Source organism: Apiospora hydei, assembly GCF_038363865.1.
Source record: "Apiospora hydei strain CBS 114990 chromosome Unknown utg000008l_segment0_segment0, whole genome shotgun sequence".
Taxonomy (NCBI): Eukaryota; Fungi; Ascomycota; class Sordariomycetes; order Amphisphaeriales; family Apiosporaceae; genus Apiospora; species Apiospora hydei.
Genome location: NW_027117367.1, coordinates 1,275,203 through 1,288,692, shown reverse-complemented (window position 1 = coordinate 1,288,692; position 13,490 = coordinate 1,275,203). Strand labels below are relative to the sequence as shown.

The following is a 13,490-nucleotide window of genomic DNA, read 5'->3' as shown; positions in this document are numbered from 1 at the left end:
CAAAAGAACTTAAAAGAAAGTATGTTAACATCTAGGGCTAATCGGTGCCCAGTAGTTTATACGAATCAAGTAACCAGGCATTTCTGTAGAAGACCAAGTAGTATACGGATAATTCCTCCCGGGCTACAAAAGTTATTGGCAAATGCATTACTACGTAGAGTAGGTACGGTAGATGTAGTCAGTCATTTAGGCCCCTTGGCGGCATCGTCAACGGTCAGTTGAAGCCGGGTGGGCCCCCTTTTCTATTCTTGTCTTTGCATATATGACTGAAAACAAGAATGTCATCCACGGAGAGTATTAGTATCCCCAGATCTTCAAGTCTCCCCATATGACCGGTGTCTGGGCCGCGGTATCACGAGATTGGAAAGCCCTGATCGAGCCTACCTCGTTTTCCACACTTCGACTGAACCAAGAACGTCTGTTACAGGCAGGCGAGATCGTCACCCCCGTGCGGAAATCCTACGTTCGCTGTGGTTTCCCCAACAGACAAAGGCCGTCCAGACCAAAGGCCAAATTTGCCGCTCCCTCATACAGAGGAGTGGAAGACGGACCGGTGCATCTCCTCGTTCGTGGGATTTCGGGACGATACATTTTACAGGACGCTCCCCAAAGGTCCCCGTCGTCCGGTCGTTCGCGGGCTGGCCCAGCTGGCGCATGCGTCTGGTCCAGCGCCGGCTTATGCCACGGACCTGCTGTGAGATTGCCAGCCGATTCCCGAAACTGCACACCATAACATGGGACCTGGCCGACGGCGCGCACGACCACGATTTCCGAGTGCGGATGCGCCACGACTTTACCGCTGCGCTGTCCCCTTCCGCTCCTTCCGAGCAGCTGTTGGCCTTGGAATCTCTGCAGCATCTCAATCTGTGGTACGGCACCAGCACGAGCTCGTTCAAGATGAACCGCAACGACGTCAACATAGAGGACTACCATCACTATGTGGTCGACCTCAACCCGCAGCTCTGCCCAGAGGGTACCTCTGACGCTCTCAGCGTGGTCCTGGCGAAGCTCGCGATGCGCATGAAGACTGCTAACCTGAGAGGTACCATCGGCCAGGAATTCTGGTCATCCCTGTGGCCGGAAGGGGAGGAGGAGGATAGGGTGCGTCGCCAGCTCCCTCCTTGCCCTCTGCGCAAGCTCGTCGTCTGCGTCCACACGCACACGCCGCAGGGAATATTCCACTACCGGTATGACCCCAACCTGGAGCCGGAACGTGCGGGGCAGGATCCGCCGTCGAACGACGAAGAGACGGGGAGCGGGTTCCATGTGGAGATGGACTTAGGCTGGAAGGCGGCGGCGTTTGCTGCAATTGAACGCATACCCGCGGCGGCGGATATTCAGGTGTATCTCTTTCAGTTTATTCCCAAGGCCCTGCTTTCACCCAACGGGAAGGGATGCGGACCCTTCACTACGACGACGGGGCATGAGGAGGTGTGAAGTGGTTGCCAAGCTAGAAGGGGGAAGGGGCTGTTACAGTTGGCAGCGAGCCCCTCGCATGCAGCTCAAAGAGTTGCCGTGACGAGGGAACATAATCAAACTCGAAGTGCCTTGTTACAACCTATCATTAGATCAAGTCCCGTGCTATCTGAGATACAGCCAAATTCTGGTTTCTGGCACATCATAAGCGTCTTCGCTATGGTGCGGTCACTTCTATTGTTCTGTCAAGACATAAGCGCACTATAGCCGGCTATATTTACCAAATCCATATGGCAATAGTGCTCAAGGTAGCAGGAGAACGTCTCCCTCACTGGCTTTCCTTGCTGCTGTTGCTGGCTGCCGTCGCAGCGTGGACAAAGTCATGTGACCGCGCCTCCTCACTTCAAACCGCCAAGCAAGCAGTCAACCATCTGGTAAATCGTACCCTCCCCCATCAAGTGTCCGGATATCGCCTCGGAATCAATACCTGCCCATAATACGAAAACCATGTCGCATGAGTAACTGACTCCGATCATCCGGCAACGCAATTGATTGATTCCATTCAGATGCCACACTAAATAACCCGGCGACATGGACCGACTACCCACCGAGCTTTTGAGGCCCATTGTGCAGATGGCCATAGCAGCATCACCGCCGGACATGGTATGCGCCTATGCTAGGGTGTCACGAAAATGGCAAGCCGTGGTAGAATCGGCTACATTCGCCGCCCTACGCCTGAACCAGGAGCGTGTCCTCGAGGCTGGAAACATCATGAGCCCCGCGCGGCAGTCCTACGTCCGCAGCATCGCTTTTACCGCGGCATTACCTACGTAAATGAATCCTCGTTTCTACTGTCTCTGCATACGAGCAAGTCGTTGCCTTCCCAACCCCCTGGATTGATAGCCTACGTAACTGACACTGCAGCCCCGACCCAGTCACGAGCCTGAAGAAACAGAGACGGAACATGAGAAGCGGTATAACAACATATACTTCTCCAATGCGGTGACATTGTTGCTAGAGTACCTACGCACCTGGTCCGGCGTCTCTTTTGACGGCAACTACGAAAGGGGCATCGAGCTGGTCCTGGCCGTAGCCTCCCCCTCAGAAGCCAACCACATAGACTTGGACGACACCAGCTTCCGGCTCCCTCTACGCGACGGTCGGTCGCGGATACGGAAGTGCCTCTTCTCCTTCGTGGGCTTGCAAGAGGACTTCACAGATTACCGCACGCTGCCCACGGTCCCCTTCATCACCTCCTTCCGGTGCGAACCCGCGCGGCACCGCGACCAGCGCCGGCTTGTGGCCAAGTCCCTATGCGAGATCGCCAGCCGGTTCCCCAACCTCCTGGACATCGACTGGGACCTTCCCGACGGCGACCACGCCTTCAATGAATCATGCCGCATGCAGCTGCGACGGGACTTTGCCAGGGCGCTTCCCCTGCTGCCGCGGATGCTGCGCTGCTTAAAGCTGCGCTATGGCTTCGCCGCGAGCCCGTTCGACAACAGAAACGGCCCCGATCACGACGAACCAGAGCTCCGCCACCCGCGGCTCTGGCCGGAAGGGACGCCGGACGGGCTGAGCGTGGCGCTGGGGCAGCTGTCGACGCACCTGCGTTCTATCGAGGTGTCCGGCATCATCGGCAGCGAATTCTTCACTGCTGCGACTCAGCAAGGCGGTCCCGAGAGAGAAGAGGAAGGAGGGAATGGCGTACCGGGTCTTCACGGGACGGAGCCACCATCACGACTACTACACCAACTCATCCTCCGCATCGGCCCACACACGCCTCAAGGCAACTTCCTCTTCGGCCACGACCCCCTAGACCCGAGTCCCGAAGTGGGCTGGCCCCGAAAAACCCGGGTGATTCCCGTCGCGGCGCAGATCCACCCCTACCTCGCGGCCTCAGCCTGCGCGGCTGCTCACCTCCCCGCCCTGACGAACCTAGTCATCACCTGGAAAGCCCGGACCCCCGCAAGCCTAACCTACACAGTCCGAAGAGGGCCGAAAGCCGAGGCCGAGCTCGTCTGCAACAACGTCCCCCTCCCTCGACCTCCCAGACGAGCTGCAAGAAGCCTGGTGGCGCGCCGCGCGGACGCACCTCCTTTCGGCACGCGGAGGAGGGTCGTCAACGGTGGCTGCGGGCGGCAGCCAGTTCCGCCTCGTCGTGCGGGACAACGGGCTCCGGTACAAGCACCTCAACGACCGGTATCGGCACCTCAACAACCGGCCGGGCGGGCGGGCTCACATGGGTCTCGATCGCCTGGAGCCCGTCGCCGAGCCGCCGCCGCACGACGTCTTCGAATGTATACAAAACTTTGGAGAAGTCTACCGTAGAAGCAAATGATAGGAGCATGCATGGCGGCGTGCAAAATGCGTCATGGAGGCTGTTGTGGTAGCGGGTCGGGCGGGCACTTAGGGGTATGCCCCCTTACGAGAATACCCATTATTTCAATGTACTTCGGCATGTATACAATAGAAGACAACTACATAGTAGGAATGACAGACAAAATACATCATGATTCAATCCGACTGACCAAAGAGGCTATTGCTACGCTACGCTCCACTGTACTTGAAAGTACACAACTATTCAATCCCAACATTGTATCGTTATTCATGAAGTCCCCAAATCAAAAGCGAGGCCCAAGCAGCCGCGTCTCCCGAACATGCTCCCGCCAAGAAGCCACCGGATCAAACCCGCTCGCGACCGCAACCGCCGCAAGCGAGCCCGCCTCGCCGCCCTCCCTCTTCACGCCGTAGAGGTACGGCTTCTCGTCGGCGTAGCAATCCGTCTCCTGGTCCTCGGGCAGGGTGCCGTCCAGGATATACGTCTTCAAGTGGGCATCAGTACAAGCCGAGCGGTCGCGGCCCGACGAGTGGCCGTAGCCGTGGTGCGCGATCAAACGCGCATTCTCGCCCATCTCGCCGAGCAGCCGGCGCCCGTTGCGCAGCGGCGTCGCCGGGTCGTACGTCTCGGCGACCAGCAGCACCGGGTTCTTGAGGGTGTTGTTCAGGTCGCCGCGGTAGACCTCGGCGGGCTTGGGCCAGTAGGTGGTGTAGTGTTGGCAGGCAAACACGAAGAAGCGCGAGTCGCCGGCGATCCAGGACTGCTTGGTCATGATTTTCCACTGGTTGTTCCACCATTCCAAGCTCCTCTCTTTGTCGTCGTACGCATCGGAGCAGACGACCATGAGCGTGAGTTCTTCGGAGGAGGGCTTCTTGCTGGTCGTCGCGCAGGGCAGGGTCGGGTCGTACTCCCAGAGGGCCTCGAGGAATTCGCCCGCGAGGGTGGTGTTGCCGTGGCCGAGCTCGTACAGCATCTGAGCAAGGGCCTTCCAGCTGTGAGGATTGTAAAGACTCTGGTAGATAGCAGCCACAACTTCCGAGTACATGACAAGAGAAGCGCCGCTCTTTTCTGTGTAAGCTGGCAGTGGGTACGAGATCAGATCGCCGAGTATGTCCCGCACCCAGACGTCAAGCTCGAAAAGTGTGAGGCTTTTGCCCTCTGCGCCCTTTGCGAGGGCGCAATGCTCCGGCCCGGCTTTGAGACACTCGCCTAGGAAGCCGTCATGCCAAGCATCGGTGACATTATCGAGAGCCGTCCACCCGAAGCCGCCAGCAAGCCGATGGTCACGCACATACTCTGTCCCGTCAAGGATCAGCCGACCGACGCTGTTGGGGAACATGTTGGCATACGTCTGTCCGATGCCGGTGCCGTAGCTGACCATGAAGCCCGTCAGCTCCTCCTCGCCCAGCGCCTTGCGGATCTCCTCGACGTCGCGGGCCACGAAGGCGGTGCTGACGAAGCGGCCCAAATCGCCGTGGCGCTCCCAGCAGGCGCGGAATCGGGCGGCGTTGAAGGCGTCCATCAGGTCCAGCTGCATCTTGTTCGAGACTGCGGCGACGCGGTGCTTTAGCATCGCCAGCGCCCAGCGGTCCCGGTCGGCGTCATGCGGGAAGCACGACACCGCGGGCTGTGACGTGTTGACGCCGCGGGGGTCCCAGCCCAGGACGTCGTAGCGACCGCCGCTGAGCCGCTCCGTGATATCTTCGGCTGCCCGCCACGCATATTCGGTACCGCTACCGCCGGGACCGCCCGGGTTGATGACAATCGTGCGCTCCGTCTTCTTGCTTGATGGGGAACCATTATTCTCAGCTAGGCCCGAAACCTGAAACTTGGTCACGGCCAGCCTCTCGCGATGCGCGGGTCGGACTTGTTGGTATAGTCGAGTGGGACATCGAGGTAGCCGCACATGTAGATGCCGCGTCCGGCATACGGGTCACTATTGCGCTCGCTTGCGCTAGTTGATGATGCGGTTCGGTTTCCCCAGTTCCAATGGTCGGGGTTGGGATCGAAGAGCTTCGCCCATGACGTATCGGGGTTGGGGTCGTCGAGAGCGGGCGAGGCTCGTGCCCGTGCAGGGGATGAAGCGGAAGGGATCGTTCTGTTGAGGGAAGCGGCCGAAACGCGATGACGGGGATGCGCCGCCGCAGTGTGCCGGCTGCTTCGTGGGTGGGAAGAGGTGGTTGAGGCCGGGCAGCGACGCCAGGGACGGATAGAGGAGGTACAGGAGCTCCATGGCGATGATGGCTTGCCAAACATAATTTGGGACCGTGAACCGCTGTCGCTGCTGATCTTGAGGTCTGGACGGCGGTTGCCGCTCCGCCGGCTGGCCCTTCTTCTCGGGCATTAGGGTAGAGGCTTCCTCCATCGTGGTTAATTGAGCGGGATGACGATGGATTGTTGCAACAGGAGATATCAATCAATGGTAGTTGTGTGAGACCATCCTTCGTAAGGTGATCTGACCTGATCTTATCTCGGCTCCCTTGGGGGGTTGGGGTTTGGGTTACTGTCTCGGCAAGGTGCAGGTGCTGATGGATGCCCTGAATCGCTTACGAGGCGTAGTGACGACCACTAAGTGTGGGGTAGTTCGGCAGCTAACCCGCACGCAGGCTGCTAGCGGATCTGGGGTCCTTGGATAAGGTTGAATCAGTCAAGTCAGGCCTAACATCGCGTATGTACTAGACTAGCCTAACGACAGAATTGAGAGAATGGGCTAGTATTATTGTATCTACCGCAAGGAACTACACGTATAATCTATTTTTTCTCCTGGTTTTGGTGTGAACTGGAAAGTAAGCAGAGTGATGAGTTGTGAGGTAAGTTAAGTACTAGCAGTATCGACATGGCCCAAGCTCTGCACCCTAGAATCCGACCCGGGGATGGCAGAATAGCAAACAGTTACGGGGGAATAGAAACGACAGTGGTGCGTGCCTGCGCAAGCTCGATCCCCGTCTCTATCTGCTTCTGATCAATCTGTGGTCGAATATTTGCGAATATTTCCGCATTGAAATCGGCCTGGTATTGGTTATACTGCAGGTAGAACGAGACCGACTCGTACTTCGACTTGGCCACGGTATATTCGCGAGCTTGCAGCGACACCTGTAATTGGATTACTCGGATCACTGCGCGCCAATCAGGTTAGCCATGTGATATCCCCAACGACGATGGGCCATGTATTTGGGCGACCTGCCTGTCTGGGTTGATTGAGTGATAGGTTGCCAGTTGTACTTGGTTATCATGATCCAGTACTGCTGCGAATCATTGGTCTTGGCCTTGACGATTCCATCGCTAATCTTTCTGAGTACACCCTCCAAGTGGCCATAGGTAGAAGCTGGGACTGAAAAGCCTTCAAGCACCGTGGTCAGAATCTGGGCATGGAACTCCACCTTCTTCACTTCGATATGCTTCGACATGTTCTGGTCGAATGTCTTCGCGAACCTGTCAGTTAATGGTACAGTTAGCGGAAGATCACACCAAAGCGCTACCTAAATGCGTAGGAATAAATGAGTAAGTATGCACCATGTCGATCGGCGCATCAGATAGTCAAACACCTTGGCCCGGTAGGTGCCACAGGCCACGGAATCAGGGCTGAGCTTTCTTGCGTCTACTTGTTGTTGGACCTTTCCCTCAACCACAGTGGTGGCCCAGGCTTGCCAAGTCTGCACCAAGTCGATCGACTCATGTTGCGCTTTCAGGTCGTTTCCTTCCAAGCTGCGTAGGGAAGTTGACGAAGAAGACTGTTTGGACATCCTCGTCCTGAGCTTTCGCGTTCGCGATGGCTTTGTCGAAGTCAAGCGGAGGTATTGGTTCAGACTCCTCGTGATGTTGAAGTCTCAGCGACTCGGGATACTGGGTAAAAGTGCCCCTTGCGACTTTGCTGCCGCGTTGCGAAGGTTGCTGTGTTCTGCCGTGGCCGAAGAGCTCCGAAGTGGCCTTCTCAACCTCGGATGCGTGGCCAGCATCACGGTCATCCATCTTGATGTGCTTAAGGGACAGGAAGTTTGAGATCTACTTGGGCAATATGAGCGAAGGACGGAGAGGAGAAACATGAATGAAGAAACTGGTTCCTGGCTCTTCGGTATATATGGAAGCCAGCCCAGACATCAAAACTTCATTTTGTTTTTGTTTTTCTTTTTCTTTCCTCTTCCTCTTCCTCTTTGTTCTTTGCTTTTTTCCGATGACTTTATTCGCAAGACAGCCGAGTCTAGAATCAAGCCATCTCCAAGTACTAGCCTCAATAGAAACAACCATCCAGCTGAACTCAAGATGTTAGTTGTCCTGAGACATGTGGCTTGGTAGAATCGGCAGCGGTTATGTTCTAGCCAGTCTACTAAGCTGAGCCACGAGTCTCCAACACCTGTGATCCATACTACACGCCATGCATTTATTAGCGTATCGATCCCACTACATGTGACCGGAACCTACAGAATGATAGGTTCCGGGAAGCTGGCGCTAGACCTTCGACGCAGGAGCTGAACATGGCTGTTCCATGGTTGGGCTCAGGGCTCCACTCATAAGCAGTACAGCTGAATGAAGCTGAATGCATGTCCCACGCCTCCTCACAGGCCCGCCATTTTGGTATCTTTTGGTGTTGGGAGCATATCATCAACCTTTACTTGAAGGTCGATACTATGAAGGTCAGCGTCACGTTGCTGAATGCCACCCGATCAGACGTGCGTGGATCAACACACTTCCGATTGCCTACTTTTCATTGTAAAGACGTCCCTGGTGAGACACCAAAAGCTCACTGATCATCCTGCCCGTATGACAAAAGGCGACGTTGAGGCACGAGTGAGTTGTACCACGACCAGACGCTTCTCATATCCTTTTCTCAGAACAGGCGCTAGTTTGTTTTCTTAGGTAACTTTGGTGAGTGTAATCTGCTCTTTTCGAGTCCTGGGATGTCCCTAGGCGAGTTAGAAGTGCTTCTAATAGGTATGTTCAGCCCTAGGTAATACATCCCCTTTATGGTGCCCGAAGCTCTCACATCACAAAGGGTTTTGAGGGTTCTCTCGGACCAACTCCCTTGGCAGGTGAACGTCGACATACCTTAAGGTTTGATTGCTGGGCTCATGTTGATAGAATCCTGCAATTTAATTCATTGGTTTTCTCCTAGAAAATTCACATTTCTATCGCATCCAAAGGACCTGGAAACTTCCAGTGGTGGTGTTTAGGATGTTTAGTATGCGCATATCAGACCTGCATGGTAACGATCTATCCAAGTGATGCAAACACCAACTCTAGTTATTATTCCACAAAGCCCAAAGAGAAAAAGGTCTGGGGCATAGGACAGGTAGGTCTGATACCACCAATTTTGCTCTGTCAAAACGTCACAAAGCCCATGTTGGGACTGTTTAGATGGTAATAAAACAACCAGTTAGTGTCAACCAATGCTGCGTATAAATAGGATTGGTACGTCAAGAGGTTGGCTCAACGACATAAGTCACCAACAAAGTCCTTTCAACGCACTTTACACGAAAGAAAACCCCAGCAAATCACCAATACTCCTCCCATTTTGCAATCTAGTCAACATGTGTGTCATCGACAGCAAGCTCTTCCACTGCGAGAAGTGCAAAAGGTGGCAAAGATCGTGGTCAACGAGATCTCGACTTGCAGCAATTGCCCTGTGAGGGACTACGAGCACAAGCAGTTTGAATGCCCAGAACTCGTAGAGAAGGCGCTCCGTCCCCTTACGGGTGTATGCAACGTTTGTGACCCTAGGAACGGCGTCCCGTGGGGTGACTGGAAAAGAACTAAGCACATTGGCGACGACCCACAGTCTCCGGCAGAATGGAGGCAGGTAGAATAAATATTCGTGTCTGCTGCATCTCACTCGGAGAAGCAAAAAGACCAAGGTGGTGATTCGCCATATGAGACCTGCCAGGTTTGACATGATGAGCAGAAATAGGTAAGGTATGCGAATGAAGAAATAAGACCCCATAATAGACTGAGAGGTGAGCCTCTGTAAGAACCATAAGCACACATACAAAGATTACAGTGTGAATATCAGATTTTGTCATTGGGGAACAAAGGTGTATGGATATGCTAACTAAAAAGAGGGCTGTTATGTGCTTTGTCTACGAGTGATGTTGAGCATTCCTCTTCTATGTGCCTGCTGCATCATTGCCTTTGTACACTACTCCGGTTCTCATTAAAATCTTGTGTATACAGGTAGTTTGCAACATTGGTCGAAAAGCACTCCATAGAGGAATTACTGACTAGAAACGACGACGAACTCCTTGGGGGTAAGTATGGATATTGAAATTTATCAAACAGTGCTTCATCTGTTATTGATAGCAGATGGCACAAGAAGGATTTGAACTCCAGACCGATAGAATTGCAAGCAAAAGTAAAAAGGAAAAATGAATTGGTTCATGGCCATCCCACTACATGTTCCCATGGCGATGAACCAATTCATAATAATCGCCGACGTTATTAACTTATAAGAGACCTCGTCATCCTACCTAATTCCCTCAGCGTAACCACCAGGTATCTCGGGTTCGAATGACTCCGGGCACACTTTTTAGAAAGAAAATGAGAACATTGTATCGGCAGCACGTTTGCACTTCTATACACATTAGACATCACATGGTTGGCACCAAGTCAACGGCAGTCGCCATTGTGCTGAAAAAGACCTTGAAATGCGCAAAACCTCGATAGCACTGAGGCCGAGTCCGGATTCGAAGCTGCAGCCTCTGAAGATCATTTGGCAAAAATAACTAGAACTGATTCATCCCCGTTGGAGTATTCTACCCGTTGGGCCAGAATGCCAATGGCTATGAATCAATTCCAATAGTCGCCGATGTTAACAGGCTATAAGAGACCTAGTCGTATCAGTGGCCTGGTCAGTGCCGTGGTGAAAGCCAATCCTACAATGTAGGCCAGTCAGTGGAAGAAGGCTTAGAGCTCAATCACGGCTGCTGTCTGTTCTATAATAACATTCCTGCGCCAGGCCGCAATGATGAGGAACCCATCTCCAGAGCATAATGGCGCTTTGGTAGAGATAAGAGCACCGCTCAGACTAGAAACTTCAATTCCCTGAGTAAAGGGCAAAATTGGAATGAGGTTATATTGATCCACACACACACTATGTTCATTCACAACACCAGCACATGCGGTCGAGTTATGGTAACCGCTGATGTCATGTAAAAACCCTCCCATCGTAAGTGAAACCTCATCGAAGCACCCATATAAACATCCATCAAGTTGGGTTCCATTTATCGCTACAACACACCCAGTACTCTGAAGCATATGAGCCATGGTTGTAAGGGCATAGACGGTCCCAGGAGTGATATCTCTGAAGTACGTTGTCCTTGTCAGTACACTTGAGTTTTTGGAGAATATCGCATGTGTCTACGCCAGACATTTGTTGTACAGAGGGTGGTACCGAGGCTGCTGACGCTCCAAAACCCTCTATCTACCAGCTTTTGTATCATTACTCTGAACAGGCCATCCAGGTTTGAGCTCTGGGGCTGTCGGTGGATTGATTTTAAACAGCTTGCTGGTCGCCTTATGGATAATGACCGTTGGCAGAACCTAACCTTTGCTTCTGTATAAATCCACCAAGATAACTGCGGCATATCTACGGACGGCGCACTTCTTTGTGCCTCGGAAAATCTCGAATACGGACACTAGGGGATGATGTTGATTTAAGGTATGTCACACGTGACCATCATCCCCATTCTTGAGCAGAACAACAGGGGGAGGGACACTTCTACTATACAAACGACTTCATATAAGATACCACATGCCACATTTTCGAACCCCTTCGCGTTTTGTTGCATCTCAACTTCCCTCCCCTTCTCAAAATTTGCCCACGAGCAGGTTCCCAACCATCTCGCGCGCCGTGACGGCGGCGGTGGTCCAGACGGTGGGCAGGTCGAGGGTGCTGAAGGCGGCGTCGCTGAGGCCGAAGAACATCATGGGCGGGATCCAGCCGCGCGCGTACTCGAGCGCGAAGCCGCCGCCGTCGGGGATCCGGTACCCCTTGGCCTCGCCCCGCGGCAGGTGGTGCACCGAGCCCGCCCGGTAGACCTCCGGGACGTACTCGCCGGGCCGGTAGGCCCACTCCTCGCCCGTCAGCATGTGGAAGTAGTCATCGGCCGTGTGGCGGCCCGTGTGTCCCTCGGTCCCGATGGCGGAGCCGTAGATTATGAGGTACTCGGTGATCCCTGTGCGATCCGAGGAAGAGAGGGTAGGTAGGTAAGCTCTGAAAAGAAACGCACGGCGGGGAAGGCTACTTAGGTATGAGTTTGGTGAGTTACTCACTGGCGTGGATGATGAACATGGAGCCCATGGCGCCACCGTGGTTGTTGAAGAACCACTCCTGCTTCAGGTTGACGTTTTCGGGATGCATCTCATGGAGCTCGGCCGTAATGTAATCGACAATGGCGCGTGTGTCATTGCCATGAGCAGCGATGCCTCGCTTAGCCAAGTCGTGGAGATGGTCCAGCTGGAAGATGTAGAAAGACTCGAGGTTGCGGTCCAGGAAGTAAATGATGGACGACAGAGCCGCGACCAGGATCGCGACATATGTCAGAGGTCGCGTCATCATGCCTGAATCTGCTGATGTCGACTGGCTAGGGTATAGAGGGGAGGAATCAAAGAGTACCAATCGTGCTCAAGGCGATGAAAAGTTAAAAGTCGATGGGTTTGTCTATCTCCCTCTCTCCAATACCTACGCGTCGACTCGGGATTGATAAACCTCGTATCGCGTGTTGGGTCTTGGCAGTACCGTAAGAACATGTGTACCAAGTTTGAATGGCATCCACTTTCCCTGCAGGGACCACGCCCGTGATCGGCCAACTGGTGGCGGCGGGGTTCTCCTCGGAGGGTCCTTGGACGCCGGAGGAATGTACCCTCGTTAGAAAGCCCTTGGCAGGTGTGCCGTCTGGGGAGTATGCTACGCCTCCTTGACAAGGCCCGCCCCCTGGTACTCCTATACACAGGTGCATGATTATAATGGCCGAAACTCTGCCATTTTTGCAGTTTGAAGTAGCCCCAAATCCCAAGACAGAAAACACGATACTTGAAGAGGGAAAACACATGTCTATGAAGCTAATATCATTTTGGGGCTTACTCTTCTTTTCTCACGAGTGACTCATTTGCTAACTGTAATAATCCTGTATTTCATCATGTTGCAATGCGTGCCATTAGCTTTGTTAGTATCATTGCTCAGAACAGTAGCAGATAATTACTATGTTAGATACTACATGCACTGGCTGTTCTAAATATAGGCATCTATAGGCATCTTTTGGCTCATGGTGCTACTCGTGTATAGAAGCTACATAGATAGTGCCAAGATAGGGGTAACTGCGAGATCGAGACACGTATGGTTCATCTGCCAAGCAACAATACGAAGTTCTGGTAGGGTTGCACCTATAGGAAACAACATAGAACATGCGCTATGCGGCCAAGATGATATTGGCAACAAGTCTGAACTCCTGATACAGAAAAGCAGTATACTGAAATGTTGGTCGACCACGATTGTCAGAACGACGGGGATGCTATGAACAGCATAGTGAGAAAGGATGCCCGCGGCGCTATACGAGCTGAACACCTCTTCGGAGCCAGCATGGATACAGGCAGCACCGCCGGGCCATGCAGACATGTCCACAGTTGTGCAGAAGAAGGCAATAGATGCATGTCGAATGAACGCAAGAGACAACCATGGTGAATATGGTCGTGAGAGCCACGATAACTGTACAGCAGTACACCCAGACCTTAAGCTGTACATATC

At 53.5% G+C, this 13,490-nt stretch overlaps 5 protein-coding genes across 5 annotated transcripts; 2 read left to right on the top strand and 3 right to left on the bottom strand.

Annotated features, from left to right (window-relative positions):
- Positions 1-328: 328 nt before the first annotated feature.
- On the top strand, positions 329-1,437 carry PG997_010991 (uncharacterized protein; the record flags this gene model as incomplete). Its single annotated transcript, XM_066815306.1, has 2 exons — positions 329-565; positions 613-1,437. 2 exons carry the CDS (start codon positions 329-331, stop codon positions 1,435-1,437), a joined length of 1,062 nt encoding a protein of 353 aa, XP_066664596.1.
- A 570-nt stretch (positions 1,438-2,007) lies between these two features.
- On the top strand, positions 2,008-3,747 carry PG997_010990 (uncharacterized protein; the record flags this gene model as incomplete). The annotated part of the gene is made up of 2 exons (XM_066815305.1): positions 2,008-2,246; positions 2,352-3,747. 2 exons carry the CDS (start codon positions 2,008-2,010, stop codon positions 3,745-3,747), a joined length of 1,635 nt encoding a protein of 544 aa, XP_066664595.1.
- Positions 3,748-4,040: 293 nt separating this feature from the next.
- Positions 4,041-6,122, bottom strand: PG997_010989 (uncharacterized protein; the record flags this gene model as incomplete). The annotated part of the gene is made up of 3 exons (XM_066815304.1): positions 4,041-5,541; positions 5,595-5,912; positions 5,980-6,122. 3 exons carry the CDS (start codon positions 6,120-6,122, stop codon positions 4,041-4,043), a joined length of 1,962 nt encoding a protein of 653 aa, XP_066664594.1.
- Positions 6,123-6,649: 527 nt separating this feature from the next.
- Positions 6,650-7,726, bottom strand: PG997_010988 (uncharacterized protein; the record flags this gene model as incomplete). The annotated part of the gene is made up of 4 exons (XM_066815303.1): positions 6,650-6,873; positions 6,915-7,189; positions 7,271-7,410; positions 7,499-7,726. 4 exons carry the CDS (start codon positions 7,724-7,726, stop codon positions 6,650-6,652), a joined length of 867 nt encoding a protein of 288 aa, XP_066664593.1.
- A 3,828-nt stretch (positions 7,727-11,554) lies between these two features.
- On the bottom strand, positions 11,555-12,305 carry PG997_010987 (uncharacterized protein; the record flags this gene model as incomplete). The annotated part of the gene is made up of 2 exons (XM_066815302.1): positions 11,555-11,922; positions 12,020-12,305. The coding sequence occupies 2 exons, from the start codon at positions 12,303-12,305 to the stop codon at positions 11,555-11,557; spliced, it is 654 nt and encodes a 217-aa protein (XP_066664592.1).
- Between the last annotated feature and the right edge of the window lie 1,185 nt (positions 12,306-13,490).